This window comes from Scyliorhinus canicula, chromosome 10 (assembly GCF_902713615.1).
Source record: "Scyliorhinus canicula chromosome 10, sScyCan1.1, whole genome shotgun sequence".
Taxonomy (NCBI): domain Eukaryota; kingdom Metazoa; phylum Chordata; class Chondrichthyes; order Carcharhiniformes; family Scyliorhinidae; genus Scyliorhinus; species Scyliorhinus canicula.
Window position 1 is genome coordinate 169,386,780 of NC_052155.1, and position 14,744 is coordinate 169,401,523.

Sequence of the window (14,744 nt, forward strand, 5' to 3'; positions counted from 1 at the left end):
GGCTGGCTGCAGCTCCAGCACTAAAGCAAAACTAAAAACACACCAAACCTTTTCCTCAAAGCAAAACTAAAAAGCAGAGCCACAGCTCAGCTCCACCCACACTCTGACATCACTGCAGCCACTTGAGCAGACAAACATTTCTTAAAGTGACATTTCCATGACACTTATAAAATTCTAACTGGCTTCGACAGGGTAGATTCAGAAAGAATGTTCCCGATGGTGAGGGAGTCCAGAACTAGGGATCATAGTTTGAGGATAACCTTTTAGGACTGAGGTGAGGAGAAATGTTTTCACCCAGAGAGTGGTGGAGAATCTGTGGATTTCACTACAACAGAAAGTAGTTGAGACCGAAACGTTGTGTAATTTCAAGAAGGAATTATATATAGCTCTTGGGGCTAAAGGGATCAAGGGATATGGGGGGGAAGGCGGGATCAGGATATTGAACTCCATGATCAGCCATGTTAATGAATGGCTGAGCAGGCTCAAAGGGCCAAATGGCCTCCTCCCGCTTCTATTTTCCATGTATGTTTCTGTGTAAAGTTCACTTAGGTCCAGGGAATTTGCAGCTACTCTTGACAAACTGCATGCAACGATGCACGTATGTGTGTTACATATGGGAGTTATACTTTTCATCCTGTTGCAGTGGGATTTAAATTTTTTTTTAATTTGTTTTCATGGGCCAGCATTTGTTGCCCATCCCTTGAACTGAGTGGCTTGTTAACCATTTCAGTGGGGGCAGTTAATAGTCAACCGCATCGCTGTGTGGGTCTGGTGTCACATGGAGACCAGACTGGGTAATTTCTGTCCCCAAAGAACATTAGTGAACCAATGGGGTTTTACGACAACCGGCAATGGTTTCATGGTCATCATTAGACTTTAAAAAAAAAACATTTTTGAGAGACACTTGATTAATCAGAACCTGAATAATATGGGTCTTTTTTTTAAAATTTAGAATACCCAATTCATTTTTTCCAATTAATGGGCAATTTAGCATGGCCAATCCACCTATCCTGCACATCTTTGGGTTGTGGAGATAAAACCCACGCAAACACGGGGAGAATGTGCAAACTCCACACGGACGGTGACCCAGAGCCGGGATCGAACCTGGGACCTCAGCGCCGTGAAGCAGCAGCTCTAACCACTGCACCACTGTGCTGTTCCTCATCATTAGACTTTTAATTCCAGATTTGTATTGAATTCGAATTTCACCATCTGCCCTTTTGGGATTCAAACTCAGGACCCAGACATTACCCTGGGTCTCTGAATTAGTAGTCCAGTGGCAATACCACTACGACACTGCTTCCCCATATTCTTCCCCAATATTAAGAGGATTCTGGTTACAAAAGGACAGAGAGAACTCTTGCTCCTGTAGAGTGTGTGGGAGTTGCACCAGTTGATATTTTCATTCTGTGCCATGGCAAAACCAGATTGTAATGTGAGAAACCATACAGAAACTTTATAAAATGCGTTGGTTGTAATCATCCCTAGATTCTGTAAAGAGCCCGTTGAATTAAAAAGCTGCAATGCAATGCCCCTATTTAAGAAAGGAGGAAGATGGAAAGCAGGAAATTGTAGACCAGTTAGCCTAACCAACTGTAGGAAAATGCTGGAGTCCATTATAAAGGAAACAGTCGCAGGACACTGAGAAAGCCATAATGTAATCAAGCAGAACTGACATAATAATAATAATCTTTTATTGTCACAAGTATGAAGTTACAGTGAGGTTTTACGAAAAGGAATTTGTGTTTGTCAAATGTATTATTAGAGTTCTGTGAGAATGGAGTGGATAAACGAGAACTAGTAGATATACAAAAGGTTACTTCACAAGATAAGAGCTCATAATTCGGGGGAATATGTTAGCATGGATAGAGGGTTGGCTAAATAATGGAAAACAGAGATGTGGAATGAATAGGTCATTTAAGGTTGGCAAATTGCAACTCCTGGTATGCCACAAGGATCCGTGCTGGGGCCTCAACTATTTACAATCTATATTTGTCTCTTGAATGAAGGCGTGTCGCGTCTTTTCGTCCGACGTCATTTCGTCCAACGACACTTCGTCCACGTCTTTTGGTCCAACGTCTTTTTGTCCGCCCGTCTTTTGGTCCAACGTCACTTCGTCCAAATAACCAATTACAAATCAACTCCGTATAAAAGCATTTAATTGATAGAAAGCAGGCACAATACAGCAAGTGAATTCAATTGCTAAAATGCAAGTAATTGATGAAATGCAAGTAAAATGCAAGCTGAAAAATGCAGTTACAAAGTTAAAAAATCTAAAAATGCATTTAAAAATATCTAAAAGTTTACTAAGGATGAATTCCCGAAATTACTTAAAATTGATGTAAAATGTGAGCAACATTCCTCAAGAAATCAATTTTCGCTGTAGGAACATATTCAACGACCAATCTTTTGAGGCGTTCAGTTATTTTCTTGTATCGCGTACATGAAGTCGACTGATCTCCCCGAAGAATTTGAGCCTTTTTGCCTATTATTAGCCCTTCCTCTTCCTTCAGAGTTGATTAACCTCCAGATATTCAAATGAGCTCCACCCGCCGAACGCTTTATCGCAGAATGAAACCCCTCAGCAGCATTATTTGTTCTCGGTAGATCATGTAGAACACGCTGATTAACATTCCATACAGCTGTCGGGAATGTAGGTGTTTCTCTCCTTCGTCTGGCACCACGTCCTCTCACAATGCCTATGTAAGTCAAGTCGAAGTAAACGATGAATTCAGCAGGTATTTCTTCATCGTCTTTCAAATCTTCATAAGCCTCTTCGACATCTTCAACGGGGAGGAAAGCTAATGCTGAGAAACATCGAATTTTAAGACAGAATTCAGAGTCTGTGTTGTATTTTTCTTTGAGGCCTAAATCGGTAATTTTTCGAAACACAGATTGGCTCAAATGAAACAAACATGCCACAAAAGTCACAAAAATTCTTTGACGAAAAAAATCACCGGACAAAATGACGTTGGACCAAAAGACGAGCGGACAAAAAGACGTTGGACCAAAAGACGTGGACGAAGTGTCGTTGGACGAAATGACGTCGGACGAAAAGACATAGCACCGAATGAAGGAACCTAGTGTATTGTATTGCTGATGTAAAGCTAGACAGGCAAGCAAGTTATAAGGAGATGCAAAAGGATAATGATAGTTTAAGTGAGTGGGCACAAATTTGACACATGGAGTATAATGTGGGAAAGTGCCAGTTTACCCATTTTGGTAGGAAGAATAGAAAAGTAAAATATTATTTAAATGGAAATGACTGAAGAATACTGCAGTATGGAAGGATTTGAGTGTTCTTGTACTTGAAACACTGAAAAGTTAGCATGCAGATACAGCAAGTAATTAACAAAGCAAATGGAATGTTGGCCTTTATTGCAAGGACGATAAGTATAGAAGAGGGAATTCTTGTTACAGCTGTAGCATACTAATACATTGTGTATTATCATTAAATGTGTAATATTATACTCTCTATGCCTAAGTCCAATTCATAGATGTGTATCAGGAACACAACTGGTTTTTGTAAATCAGCCAAGTGCATCTGAGGCTTTCCCTTAATCTATCCAGTCAGTCGCTTCTTCAAAATACTTTTTTAAAAAATTGTCAAATATAAATTTCCTTAAAAGAACACTTAAATTGAAATGGACAAAGCTTAACTCTGTGTGGCGAGTTCAGTTTGTATCTATCACACAAATATGGCAACTTCACCCCCATCAGTGCATTTCAATGGTGAGCCAGCCAGCGAGTTGCTGTTTTCTCCGCACTAATGGCAGCGGCACAGCTTGGACAGCAGCTTTTGGATTTCCACGTGTGCATCTGTTCTTTCCTGAAGTTGCTGTAGTATTTGAATATCATTTACTTCACTGTTATTTTGACAAATTACGGCCCAAGTAATGTTTCAGTTATATTATTCTAAAGTAGGACTTCCGGTAGAGCTCTGTAGGGGGAAGACGTGCACAGGGCAGCTCTCGCTAAAGAACTAAACTTTCAGGGTCTTTTTTTTGTTGTTTTGTTCGTTTAGTCCTGCGGGTATTTTTATTCTTATAGAAAGAACCCACGCAGCGCTCCCCTGAAGGTACGAACAGGAAGAAGAAAAAAGCCGCAAGGGACCGACGTTAAGCTGAGATCCGTGGGAGAGGAGCCGGAGAATATAAGAAGAAAAAAAGGCGGGAGGAACCAGAGTCAGAGGCTCAGAGGCAACGGACTGGCAGCGACCATGTGGTGATCGGCGAGACAAAGAGGGACACCGGTCCGCATCAGGGAACATCTCTCCCAAACCCTCCTCACCCAATGAGAAGGAAGGGGAAAAAAAAGAAAAGAAGAAGGGGGAAAAATAAAAGTAAATAAATAAATAAAGAGACAAGGAAAGACAGAAAGGGAGGAAGGTAACCAACCACAACGCCCCCCCCCCCCCAACAAAAAAAAGGGAAACCTGAAGCCCGAGGCAGACCCAGCAAGAGTAGAGAAGTGGGGGAAGTGAGAGCCACCCCAGGGTAAGGAACAGCAGTGGGGAAAGAAAAAGAGACAGACAGATGGCTGTAGGAAAGAAAAACACCAAGGTGAAGGGACAGCGAGACGCAAGCAGCAGCAGCGAGGGTAAGGCGCATGAGTGGCGGACGCGCGGGCAGGTGGCCCCATAAGACGAGACGGTGGTACAGGCGAGTCTGAAAGGGAAAACGATGGCGGACCAAGCAGTGGAGCGTGAACAGGACGCAGTGACTAGCATAAAGGATGCGCTCTGATCGGAGCTCCAAGCAATGATGAAGGAGACGACGCACAAAATGGAGCAAACCATCGACGGCCTGGAAAGGGAAGTGAAGGCGCAGAAGAAAACGATTCTGGAGTTGGAGAGGGCAGACTCGGACCAGAGCGACAGGGTGATAACCCTAGAAGCCGAGGTCAAAAAGTTAGAAACGGCCCAGAGGAGCCTAAGAGGGAAAGTGGAGGACCAGGAAAATAGGTCCAGACGGCAGAACATTAAAATAGTGGGTCTGCCAGAGGGAATAGAGGGCAGAGACCCAACAGGCTACATCACCCAAATGATGGGCAAGCTAGTGGGAAAGGAGGTATTCCCAAACCCACCGGAAATAGACAGGGTGCACAGGTCGCTCCAACCCAAGCCCAAAGCCGGGGACCAGCCCAGAGCAATTATTGCGAAGCTGCACTGGTTCCAAGACCGGGAGAGAATCCTAAAGTGGGCCCGGCAAACGAAACAGAGCACGTGTGAAGGGAAGACCATAAGGGTGTATCAGGACATTGGGGCGGACCTGGCCTAAAAAAGGTCTGAATTCAACAAGGCGAAATCAGCACTGCACAAAAGCAAGGTAAAATTTGGGATGTTATTCCCGGCCAAATTCTGGGTAACATTTGAGCGGAAAGAGCTGTATTTTAACACTCCAGCATCGGCAGATGAGTTTGTTAGAGCGAACAAGCTGGGGGAGGAGCATACGCAACCGCAATGAAAGACGTGGGGACGGAAAAGAAAGGGAAAACCAGAACAAAGAGCGGATGACAGATCGCAAACAAGGACAATGGACTCATGAACTGTGCACATATATGTTATGCCTTGCGCGGGACTGCTGTCTTGCCTCAGAGGTTGTCTCCTCCCTCAATGCAATGGGGGGGGGGAGTGGAGCGAGGGAAATGAGGGTGAGGAAAGCAAACAGGAGGGCGAGACAAGGGTCAGTAGGAGAAAGGTTAAGCAGGGCCAGAACTGGGCAAGTACTGGGAGGATGGCCACTGTGCTAGCACGGAGGGCCAGCACGGGAGTGCAGGAAGGAAGGAGGGCCGCAGCTCCCCTCTCGAGGGGGGACGGGGAGAGCATCTGGCACAAGGAGGGGAGGGGGGGCAGAAGGGAAGGGACAGGGGCTAGGGGGGAAGAGAGGTCTGGGAGAGAACGCAGAACAAAAGAGAAGCAAAGAGAAGGGTGAGATAATGAAGCAGTACAGACATGGGCCTCGGCGGGCATGGAGCAGGGCGACGAACCAAGAGGGTGCCACAAACAGCCACTCAAGAGGGCGGAGGGAGACTCCGGAGTGCAGGGGTGCGCCCATGTGACGTACACACAGCTGGTGGCCACATTGGGGGCCCTGGGCAAAGGGAAACCCCTGAGCGCTGGGGCCCGACCCCATGGTGAGAGCGGTGACTCTGGCCATTTTGGATGGCCCCCTAGCAAAGGGAAACCCCTGAGTGCAGGGGCGCGTCCACCAGGTAAGTATGGGTGATCCCATAGGACCGGGGGGGAGGGCAGAAACCCCTCACCAGGATTGTTACCTGGAATGTAAGGGGACTCAACGGCCCAGTGAAAAGATCCTAAGTGTTCGCCCACTTAAGAAGCCTAAAAGCAGACATAATCTACCTACAAGAGACTCACCTGAGGAAGAAGGACTGACTGCTGATAAGGAAGGACTGGGTGGGACAGACGTACTCACCACTCGTGCTACGGGACAAGGGCTGGGGTGTAGCAATAGTAATTAGCAAAAAGACAATGTTTACGGGAACCAAGACAGTTACGGGCCCAGGGGAAAGGTACGTCATGGTCAGCGGTGTCCTGGAAGGGGCACCTGCCGTACTGGTAAATGTGTACGCTCCCAAATGGGATGACTCAGAATTCATAAAGAAGACCATGGCGGAAATCCCCGACCTTGATACACACGTGGACCCAGTTGAGACAGCACTTTGGGGTACCCAAAATGTCCCTTATGGCCCCCATCTGCGGCAACCACAGATTCCCCCAGCCATGCTAGATACCACGTTCAAAAGATGGAGGAGGGGCGGGGCACACTGACGGTCGGGGACTTCTACGTAGGGCGCAGACTGGCGACACTGGACGAACTGACGAGAAAGTGGAAACTATCAGAAACTAAAGAGGACAGGAATTGAGACATAAGAACATAAGAACTAGGAGCAGGAGTAGGCCATCTGGCCCCTCGAGCCTGCTCCACCATTCAATTAGATCATGGCTGATCTTTTGTGGACTCAGCTCCACTTTCCGGCCCGAACACCATAACCCTTAATCCCTTTATTCTTCAAAAAACTATCTATCTTTACCTTAAAAACATGTAATGAAGGAGCCTCAACTGCTTCACTGGGCAAGGAATTCCATAGATTCACAACCCTTTGGGTGAAGAAGTTCCTCCTAAACTCAGTTCTAAATCTACTTCCCCTTATTTTAAGGCTATGTCCCCTAGTTCTGCTGTCACCCGCCAGTGGAAACAACCTGCCCGCATCTATCCTATCTATTCCCTTCATAATTTTAAATGTTTCTATAAGATCCCCCCTCATCCTTCTAAATTCCAACGAGTACAGTCCCAGTCTACTCAACCTCTCCTCATAATCCAACCCCTTCAGCTCTGGGATTAACCTAGTGAATCTCCTCTGCACACCCTCCAGCGCCAGTACGTCCTTTCTCAAGTAAGGAGACCAAAACTGAACACAATACTCCAGGTGTGGCCGCACTAACACCTTATACAATTGCAACATAACCTCCCTAGTCTTAAACTCCATCCCTCTAGCAATGAAGGACAACATTCCATTTGCCTTCTTAATCAACTGTTGCACTTGTAGACCAACCTTCTGTGACTCATGACCTAGCACACCCAAGTCTCTCTGAACAGCGGCATGCTTTAATATTTTACCGTTTAAATAATAATCCCGTTTGCTGTTATTCTTACCAAAATGGATAACCTCACATTTGTCAACATTGTGTTCCATCTGCCAGACCCTAGCCCATTAACTTAACCTATCCAAATCCCTCTGCAGACTTCCAGTATCCTCTGCACTTTTCGCTTTACCACTCATCTTAGTGTCATCTGCAGACTTGGACACATTGCCCTTGGTCCCCAACTCCAAATCATCTATGTAAATTGTGAACAATTGTGGGCCCAACACGGATCCCTGAGGGACACCACTAGCTACTGATTGCCAACCAGAGAAACACCCATTTATCCCAACTCTTTGCTTTCTATTAATTAACCAATCCTCTACCCATGCTACTACTTTACCCTTAATGCCATGCATCTTTATCTTATGCAGCAACCTTTTGTGTGGCACCTTGTCAAAGGCTTTCTGAAAATCCAGATATACCACATCCATCGGCTCCCCGTTATCTACTGCACTGGTAATGTCCTCAAAAAATTCCACTAAATTAGTTAGGCATGACCTGCCCTTTCCGAACCCATGCTGCGTCTGCCCAATGGGACAATTTCTATCCAGATGCCTCGCAATTTCTTCCTTGATGATAGATTCCAGCATCTTCCCTACTACCGAAGTTAAGCTCACTGGCCTATAATTTCCTGCTTTCTGCCTACCTCCTTTTTTAAACAGTGGCGTCACGTTTGCTAATTTCCAATCCACCGGGACCACCCCAGAGTCTAGTGAATTTCGGTAAATTATCACTAGTGCATCTGCAATTTCCCTAGCCATCTCTTTTAGCACTCTGGGATGCATTCCATCAGGGCAAGGAGACTTGTCTACCTTTAGCCCCATTAGCTTGCCCATCACTCCCTCCTTAATGATAACAATCCTCTCAAGGTCCTCACCTGTCATAGCCTCATTTCTATCAGTCGCTGGCATGTTATTTGTGTCTTCCACTGTGAAGACCGACCTAAAAAACCTGTTCAGTTCCTCAGCCATTTCCTCATTTCCCATTATTAAAACTCCCTTCTCATCCTCTAAAGGACCAATATTTACCTTAGCCACTCTTTTTTGTCTTATATATTTGTAAAAACTTTTACTGTCTGTTTTTATATTCTGAGCAAGTTTACCCTCATACTCTATCTTATTCTTCTTTATAGCTTTTTTAGTAGCTTTCTGTTGCCCCCTAAAGATTTCCCAGTCCTCTAATCGCCCAGCAATCTTTGCCACTTTATATGCTTTTTCCTTCAATTTCATACTCTCCCTTATTTCCTTAGATATCCACGGTCGATTTTCCCTCTTTCTTCCGGGACACCTCTAAATAAAGCACTTCCTCTGCAAAGAGACAGTAGAGTACCCCGGGGCCTCAGAAAGCCCACTACTAGAGGACCTGATAGGCACAAGCAACGAGAAGGGGGGGCTATGTGGGAAAATATACAGACAGCTACTGGACAGAGCCCGAACAGCACTGGACGGAACCAGGCACAAAATGGGAGGACGAACTGGGGACAGGAGGTAGGATGGGGACTCTGGAGTGAAGCACTGAGCAGAGTGAGCTCCACCTACTCCTGCGCAAGGCTCACCCTAATGCAGCTCAAAGACAGAGCGTACCTGACCAGAACCCGAATGAGCAGGTTCTTCCCGGAAGTGGAAGACAAATGTGAGCGGTGCCAGAGGGCCCCGGCCAATCACACCCACATGTTTTGGGCTTGCCCCAAGCTTGCTGGGTTCAGGACAGCCTTCTCCGAGGCAATGTCCAAGGTTGTGAGGGTGAAGCCATGCCCAATAGTGGCAATGTTTGGGGTATTGGAGCAGCCAGAGCTACACATGGGGAAGGGGGCTAACGCCCTTGCTTTCGCTTCCCTCATCGCACGCCGGAGAATCCTGCTCGGCTGACGATTGGCAGCACCACCCAAAGCTGCAGACTGGCTCGCTGACCTCTCGGAATTTCTCCACCTGGAGAAGATTAAGTACGCCACCTGAGGGTCAGAGGAAGGCTTCCTGGATACTTGGGGGCAGTTTGTCGGCCTGTCCCAAAACCTGTTCGAGGCCAGCAATGAGGAGTAAGCAAGGGAAAAAAAAAAAGATGAAGAGCCAAAGGACTGCGCAACCTGGGGGGGGGGGGGGGGGGGGGGGGGGGAATATATCCTAGACCAATCCAGAGGGCAGCAAAACGTACATAGAGTTAATCAAATGAAGGACAAAACAAACCTCTCTAAAACAAAGCAAATTAGTGCGGGCAAGAAAAATGTAAAGTATGCAAGTAACAACAGTTTATAAATATGAGAAAAGCCAATAAAAAGATTTTCAAAAAAAAATATTATTCGAAAGTAAAAGATACCTCTAGAAGGTGTACACTCATCTGTTATTTTACTCCTTTTTTTCCTCTCACTGTTCGCGTAACCCAGAAGTATATCAGTGATACCAAATGTTACTGCATTTAACAACAGAGCACAAGCAGAAATTAAGCTTCAGAACTGGAAGAAGGCTCTTCATGATGTTGAAAAAGTGTTGGAATTAGAACCTGGCAATTTGAAAGGTAGGTAATTGTATAATGCTGCTACACTATCGGATGTATGTTGTACTGACAGTTTTATTCATTCAGACTGAACCCAGAAGTTCAATAGAGTAATATGGAGTGCCTTCACTTTACTGGCAGTGATCTGGTTAAGGGTAATCTTTATAGTTTTTCTGCTAAGCATTAATGTGTAACCTTTGGCATAGATTTTCATCACTTCCCACATTGAAAGGTACCCTTAAGTGATATTCTGAAATATCAATACTGTAAAGTTGTGTGAACCTCTTCAATTGCCTCTTCCAACTTATAAATATTTTCCGTTGCTCTTCCATTTTATTCTTGCTTTCCTAACTTTTTCACTCTTTCCTCTGCCTTTAGCTTCATTGTAAGGATATATGAGGACAATTGACAGTAAAAGAGACGACAGGGAAGAGACAACTTCTATGGGAGAGTATTCCAGAACTTAAGGCCCAGGGCTTGAAGGCCAATTGATTGACTGCCACTGGTGGCATAATGGATGTGGGGGTTGAACAAGAAACTGGAGTTGGAAGGATGCAGATTTCTCAGAAGATCGTAGTGCTGGAGGAAATTACAGTTAGGGAGGATTGGGACAATGGAGAATTTAAACACAAGGATGAGAATTTTCAAAATTATGTATTGTGGGGTGAGGATCCATATAACTTAGTGAGCGCAGAGTGAAAGAGTAAAATAGACTTTTTGTGAATTAGGATGAGGAAACAATTTACACTATGAGTTGCTATGATATGGAATAGACTGCCTGAATAATGAACTGGATTTTGCTGTTGAAATAACAATGAAATGAAATGAAAATCGCTTATTGTCACGAGTAGGCTTCAATGAAGTTACTGTGAAAAGCCCCTAGTCGCCACATTCCGGCGCCTGTTCAGGGAGGCTGGTACGGGAATCGAACCGTGCTGCTGGCCTGCTTGGTCTGCTTTAAAAGCCAGCGATTTAGCCGAGTGAGCTAAACCAGCGCTTCCTGCAGGCAGAATCTTCTGGTCCTGCTAGTAGCATGGTAGCACAGTGGTTAGCACTGTTGCTTCACGGGGCCAGGGTCCCAGGTTTGATTCCCGGCTTGGGTCACTGCCTGTGCAGAGTCTGCATGTTCTCCCTGTGTCTGCGTGGCTTATGTTAACATTGCATTGAAGTTACTGTGAAAAGCCCCTAGTCACCACATTCCGGCGCCTGTTCGGGAACACGGAGGGAGAATTCAGAATGTCCAATTTACCTAGCAAGCACGTCTTTCGGGAGGAAACCAGAGCACCTGGAGGAAACCCACGCAGACACAGGGAGAACATGCAGACTCTGCACAGACAGTGACCCAAGGCTTTCTCTACCTTATTCAAAATAAAATTAAATATTCAAACTGATCTTTCCTGGTTGAGACTCTGCACAGGCCATTAACAAGTCCTCACTCCTGTTAAGGGCATGCCGTTTTGCTTGTCCTGGATATCTGATGAGCAGTCTGACAGGACAATGGAGGAGTTGAGATGGTGGTGTGGTAAAGTTTGGTGTCTTCAGCATACATGTTGAACCTGACTTCATGAGTTTTGTCTAACATTGTTGAGGGGCAGCATATAGATGACAAATTGGAGGGAACACAGGATAGAAACTTGCGGAAGACTCCAGATGTATTAGGTCTGGTGGTAAGACGAAAAGCCATTTCAGGACATTTCCTGGCACTGATTGGATCGGTAAGAGTGGAAACAGTTCGCATTCCATTAAGCAAAACAACAGCGGAGAGGTGTAAAAAGATGGTGAGATAGTGAATCAAGCCAAAAACTGGAAGGCTGAGGAGGGGAAGGGTGTCATGACTTTAATTAGAACTGTTCTAATGCTGTGATGGGGTGGAATCCTGATTGGTGAAGTATAAACATTGAATTGAGACATGGGTGGATTCAGGAGGTGACAACATGTTCGAGACCGGGTGGCATGGTGGCGCAGTGGTTAGCAGTGCTGCCTCAGGGCGCAATGGACCCGGGTTCGATCCCGGTCCCGGGTCACTGACCATGTGGAGTTTGCACATTTTCCCCTTGTCTGCGTGGGTTTCACCCCCACAACCCAAAGATGTGCAGGGTGGGTGGATTGGCGATGCTAAATTGCCCCTTATGAAATGAAATGAAATGAAAATCGCTGATTATCACAAGTAGGCTTCAGATGAAGTTACTGTGAAAAGTCCCTAGTCGCCACATTCCGCCGCCTGTTCGGGGAGGCTGGTACGGGAATTGAACCCGCGCTTAAAAAATGAATAACAAGGAGGATTTATGGTTGCCGTCTCTGGATGTATAGAAAGATATCTAGAAAATAAATATATTTCACTTCGGAATTGCAATAGTCTTCAATTATATGCAGAAAATGTGCTCCACCAGTTCATTAAAAAAATGTGAAACCTTTATGAAGTAAGTTGTTTTGGTAAATTCAGGTATGTCCTAAATAATATGCTTAGAGATAACATAAGGTATATTTTTTAATGTGAAATAGAACATAGAACAGTATAGCACAGAACAGGCCCTTCGGCCCTCGATGTTGTGCCGAGCAATGATCACCCTACTTAAACCCACGTAACCCGTATACCCGTAACCCAACAATCCCCCCATTAACCTTACACTACGGGCAATTTAGCATGGCCAATCCACCTAACCCGCACATCTTTGGACTGTGGGAGGAAACCGGAGCACCCGGAGGAAACCCACGCACACACGGGAAGGACGTGCAGACTCCACACAGACAGTGACCCAGCCGGGAATCGAACCTGGGACCCTGGAGCTGTGAAGCATTGATGCTAACCACCATGCTACCGTGAGGCCCCAATAAGCATGATAAATTAGTCTGAAGGGTTTCTTTGTGGCTTTTTAACAATGTTTATTGATGTAGTGCTAATTGCACTGTCCATACATTGTTTTATAGCACTTCTACGTCGTGCCACTGTTCATAAACATTTAGCTAACTATCAAGCAGCAACAGATGACTTGAAGAGAGTGTTGCAAGCTGAACCAAACAATCCCATAGCAAAGGTAAGAACTTGAGAAAGACCATAGCGCAAAATGTAAGGAATGAAACATTACCAGACTGGCTAGTAAATTTGAGGTGTTTTAGCTGGCATACTTGGAGAAGTTATAAATAATACAACTGCTGCTGTAGGTATAAATTAGGTAGGAAATAAAATTGGGGAGGAACATGTTAGCCATGGCTCAGTTTGTAGCACACTTAATTCTAAGTCAAAAGGGTATAGCAAGTCCCATTTCAGTACTTGAGCACAGCAATCTCGGCTGACACTTCAGTGCGTCAATGGGGAAATGCTACACTATTAGAGGTGCTGACTTTTGGATGAGATGTTAAATTGAGACCTCATCATCCATCTGAGGTGGAGGTAAAATATCCTACGGCACTATTTTGAAAGAGAAGGGGGGAGTTATACAAATCCTTCAACCTCAATTAATATTACAAAAACAAATCATCTGGTCATTTTCACATTGCTGTTTGTGGGAGTTTGCTGTGTGCAAATTTGGCTGTTGCGTTCCACACATTACAACAGTGATTACATTTGAAAAGTATTTTGTTGGCTGCGAAGTGCTTTGGGATGTCTGAAAGGCGCTGTATAAATGCAAGTGGTTCTTCTTTGTTGGTTTTTCTGAAATAAATAATTATGTTGGATAGAATTTAATGGTCGCAGCAGTGGGCCTGTCCAGCAGCTGCACAGCTGGTGGCAATGCTGTCAGCAATTTCCAAGAGTCCAGATAGGATAAAGTCCCAATTAGGCAGCCCACTGGCTGCTGTGGGGGTTTCTGGCTCCACCAGGTGAAATTTCATGCTGCACTTTGTGGCGATTACACAGCAACCCCATGGTGATCAGCAAAATGCCAGCGATTATCACGTTATTTTGCAAATTTTATTTTGCAAATTTTGGATGTGTTAGCAAAATTTGCAAAACCTGAATCAACCTTTTCTCCTCAAGTCATGGTGATGCATATAAACCTTGTGAGCAGTGTAATGATTTTCTAATTTAAACTGCTGATTAGTTTAAGTCTTTTTAAAAAAAAAAAAAGAATTTGCCACACTTTTTACAGACCTTTATCATTGAATAAAATCAAACCATATTGTAGATCGATTCAGCATGATTAACTATCCAACCAAATGTTCATTTTCAGAAGTTGCTCCAGGAAGTTGAACAGAAGCTGAAAGACTCTCAACCTATTGGAAAAATGAAGAAAAAAGGGAAAAGGATGCTTATCAAAGAGGTAGAGGGCTCTGATGATGAGAAGGAAGGAAAATTTACAAATGAGAATAAAGGTAGGAATCAGATTCTTGTGAAGACAAATTTGATTTTTGTTTCCCATTTTGTTGCCATGTTGCACAGCAACCAGCAACCCCAAAATGCTTTCTGTTTGTCTAATTAGAAAGCCTTAGAAATACCATGGGCTGGATTCTCCTTTTGGGAGACTAAGTCCCCAGGCCTGCGTGAAAACGGTAGTGTTCTACCCCAGGAAAACTGGCTAGCAGTCATCGGCTAGAGTCCCAGCTCTAGCTGCCGATATGGCCTGGAGCATTGCCGGGTCTGTGGCCGCGC

At 44.9% G+C, this 14,744-nt stretch overlaps 1 protein-coding gene across 6 annotated transcripts in view; it reads left to right on the plus strand.

Moving 5' to 3' along the window:
• Nucleotides 1-14,744, plus strand: part of LOC119972765 (sperm-associated antigen 1-like) — a 179,118-nt gene that overhangs the window by 23,004 nt on the left and 141,370 nt on the right. For all 6 annotated transcript variants that reach the window (XM_038810095.1, XM_038810100.1, XM_038810097.1 and 3 more), the window contains exons 8-10: nucleotides 10,047-10,177; nucleotides 13,085-13,191; nucleotides 14,326-14,467. In XM_038810095.1, coding sequence (XP_038666023.1) covers nucleotides 10,047-10,177; nucleotides 13,085-13,191; nucleotides 14,326-14,467 — 380 coding nt within the window. The remainder of the gene's footprint in view (nucleotides 1-10,046; nucleotides 10,178-13,084; nucleotides 13,192-14,325; nucleotides 14,468-14,744) is intronic.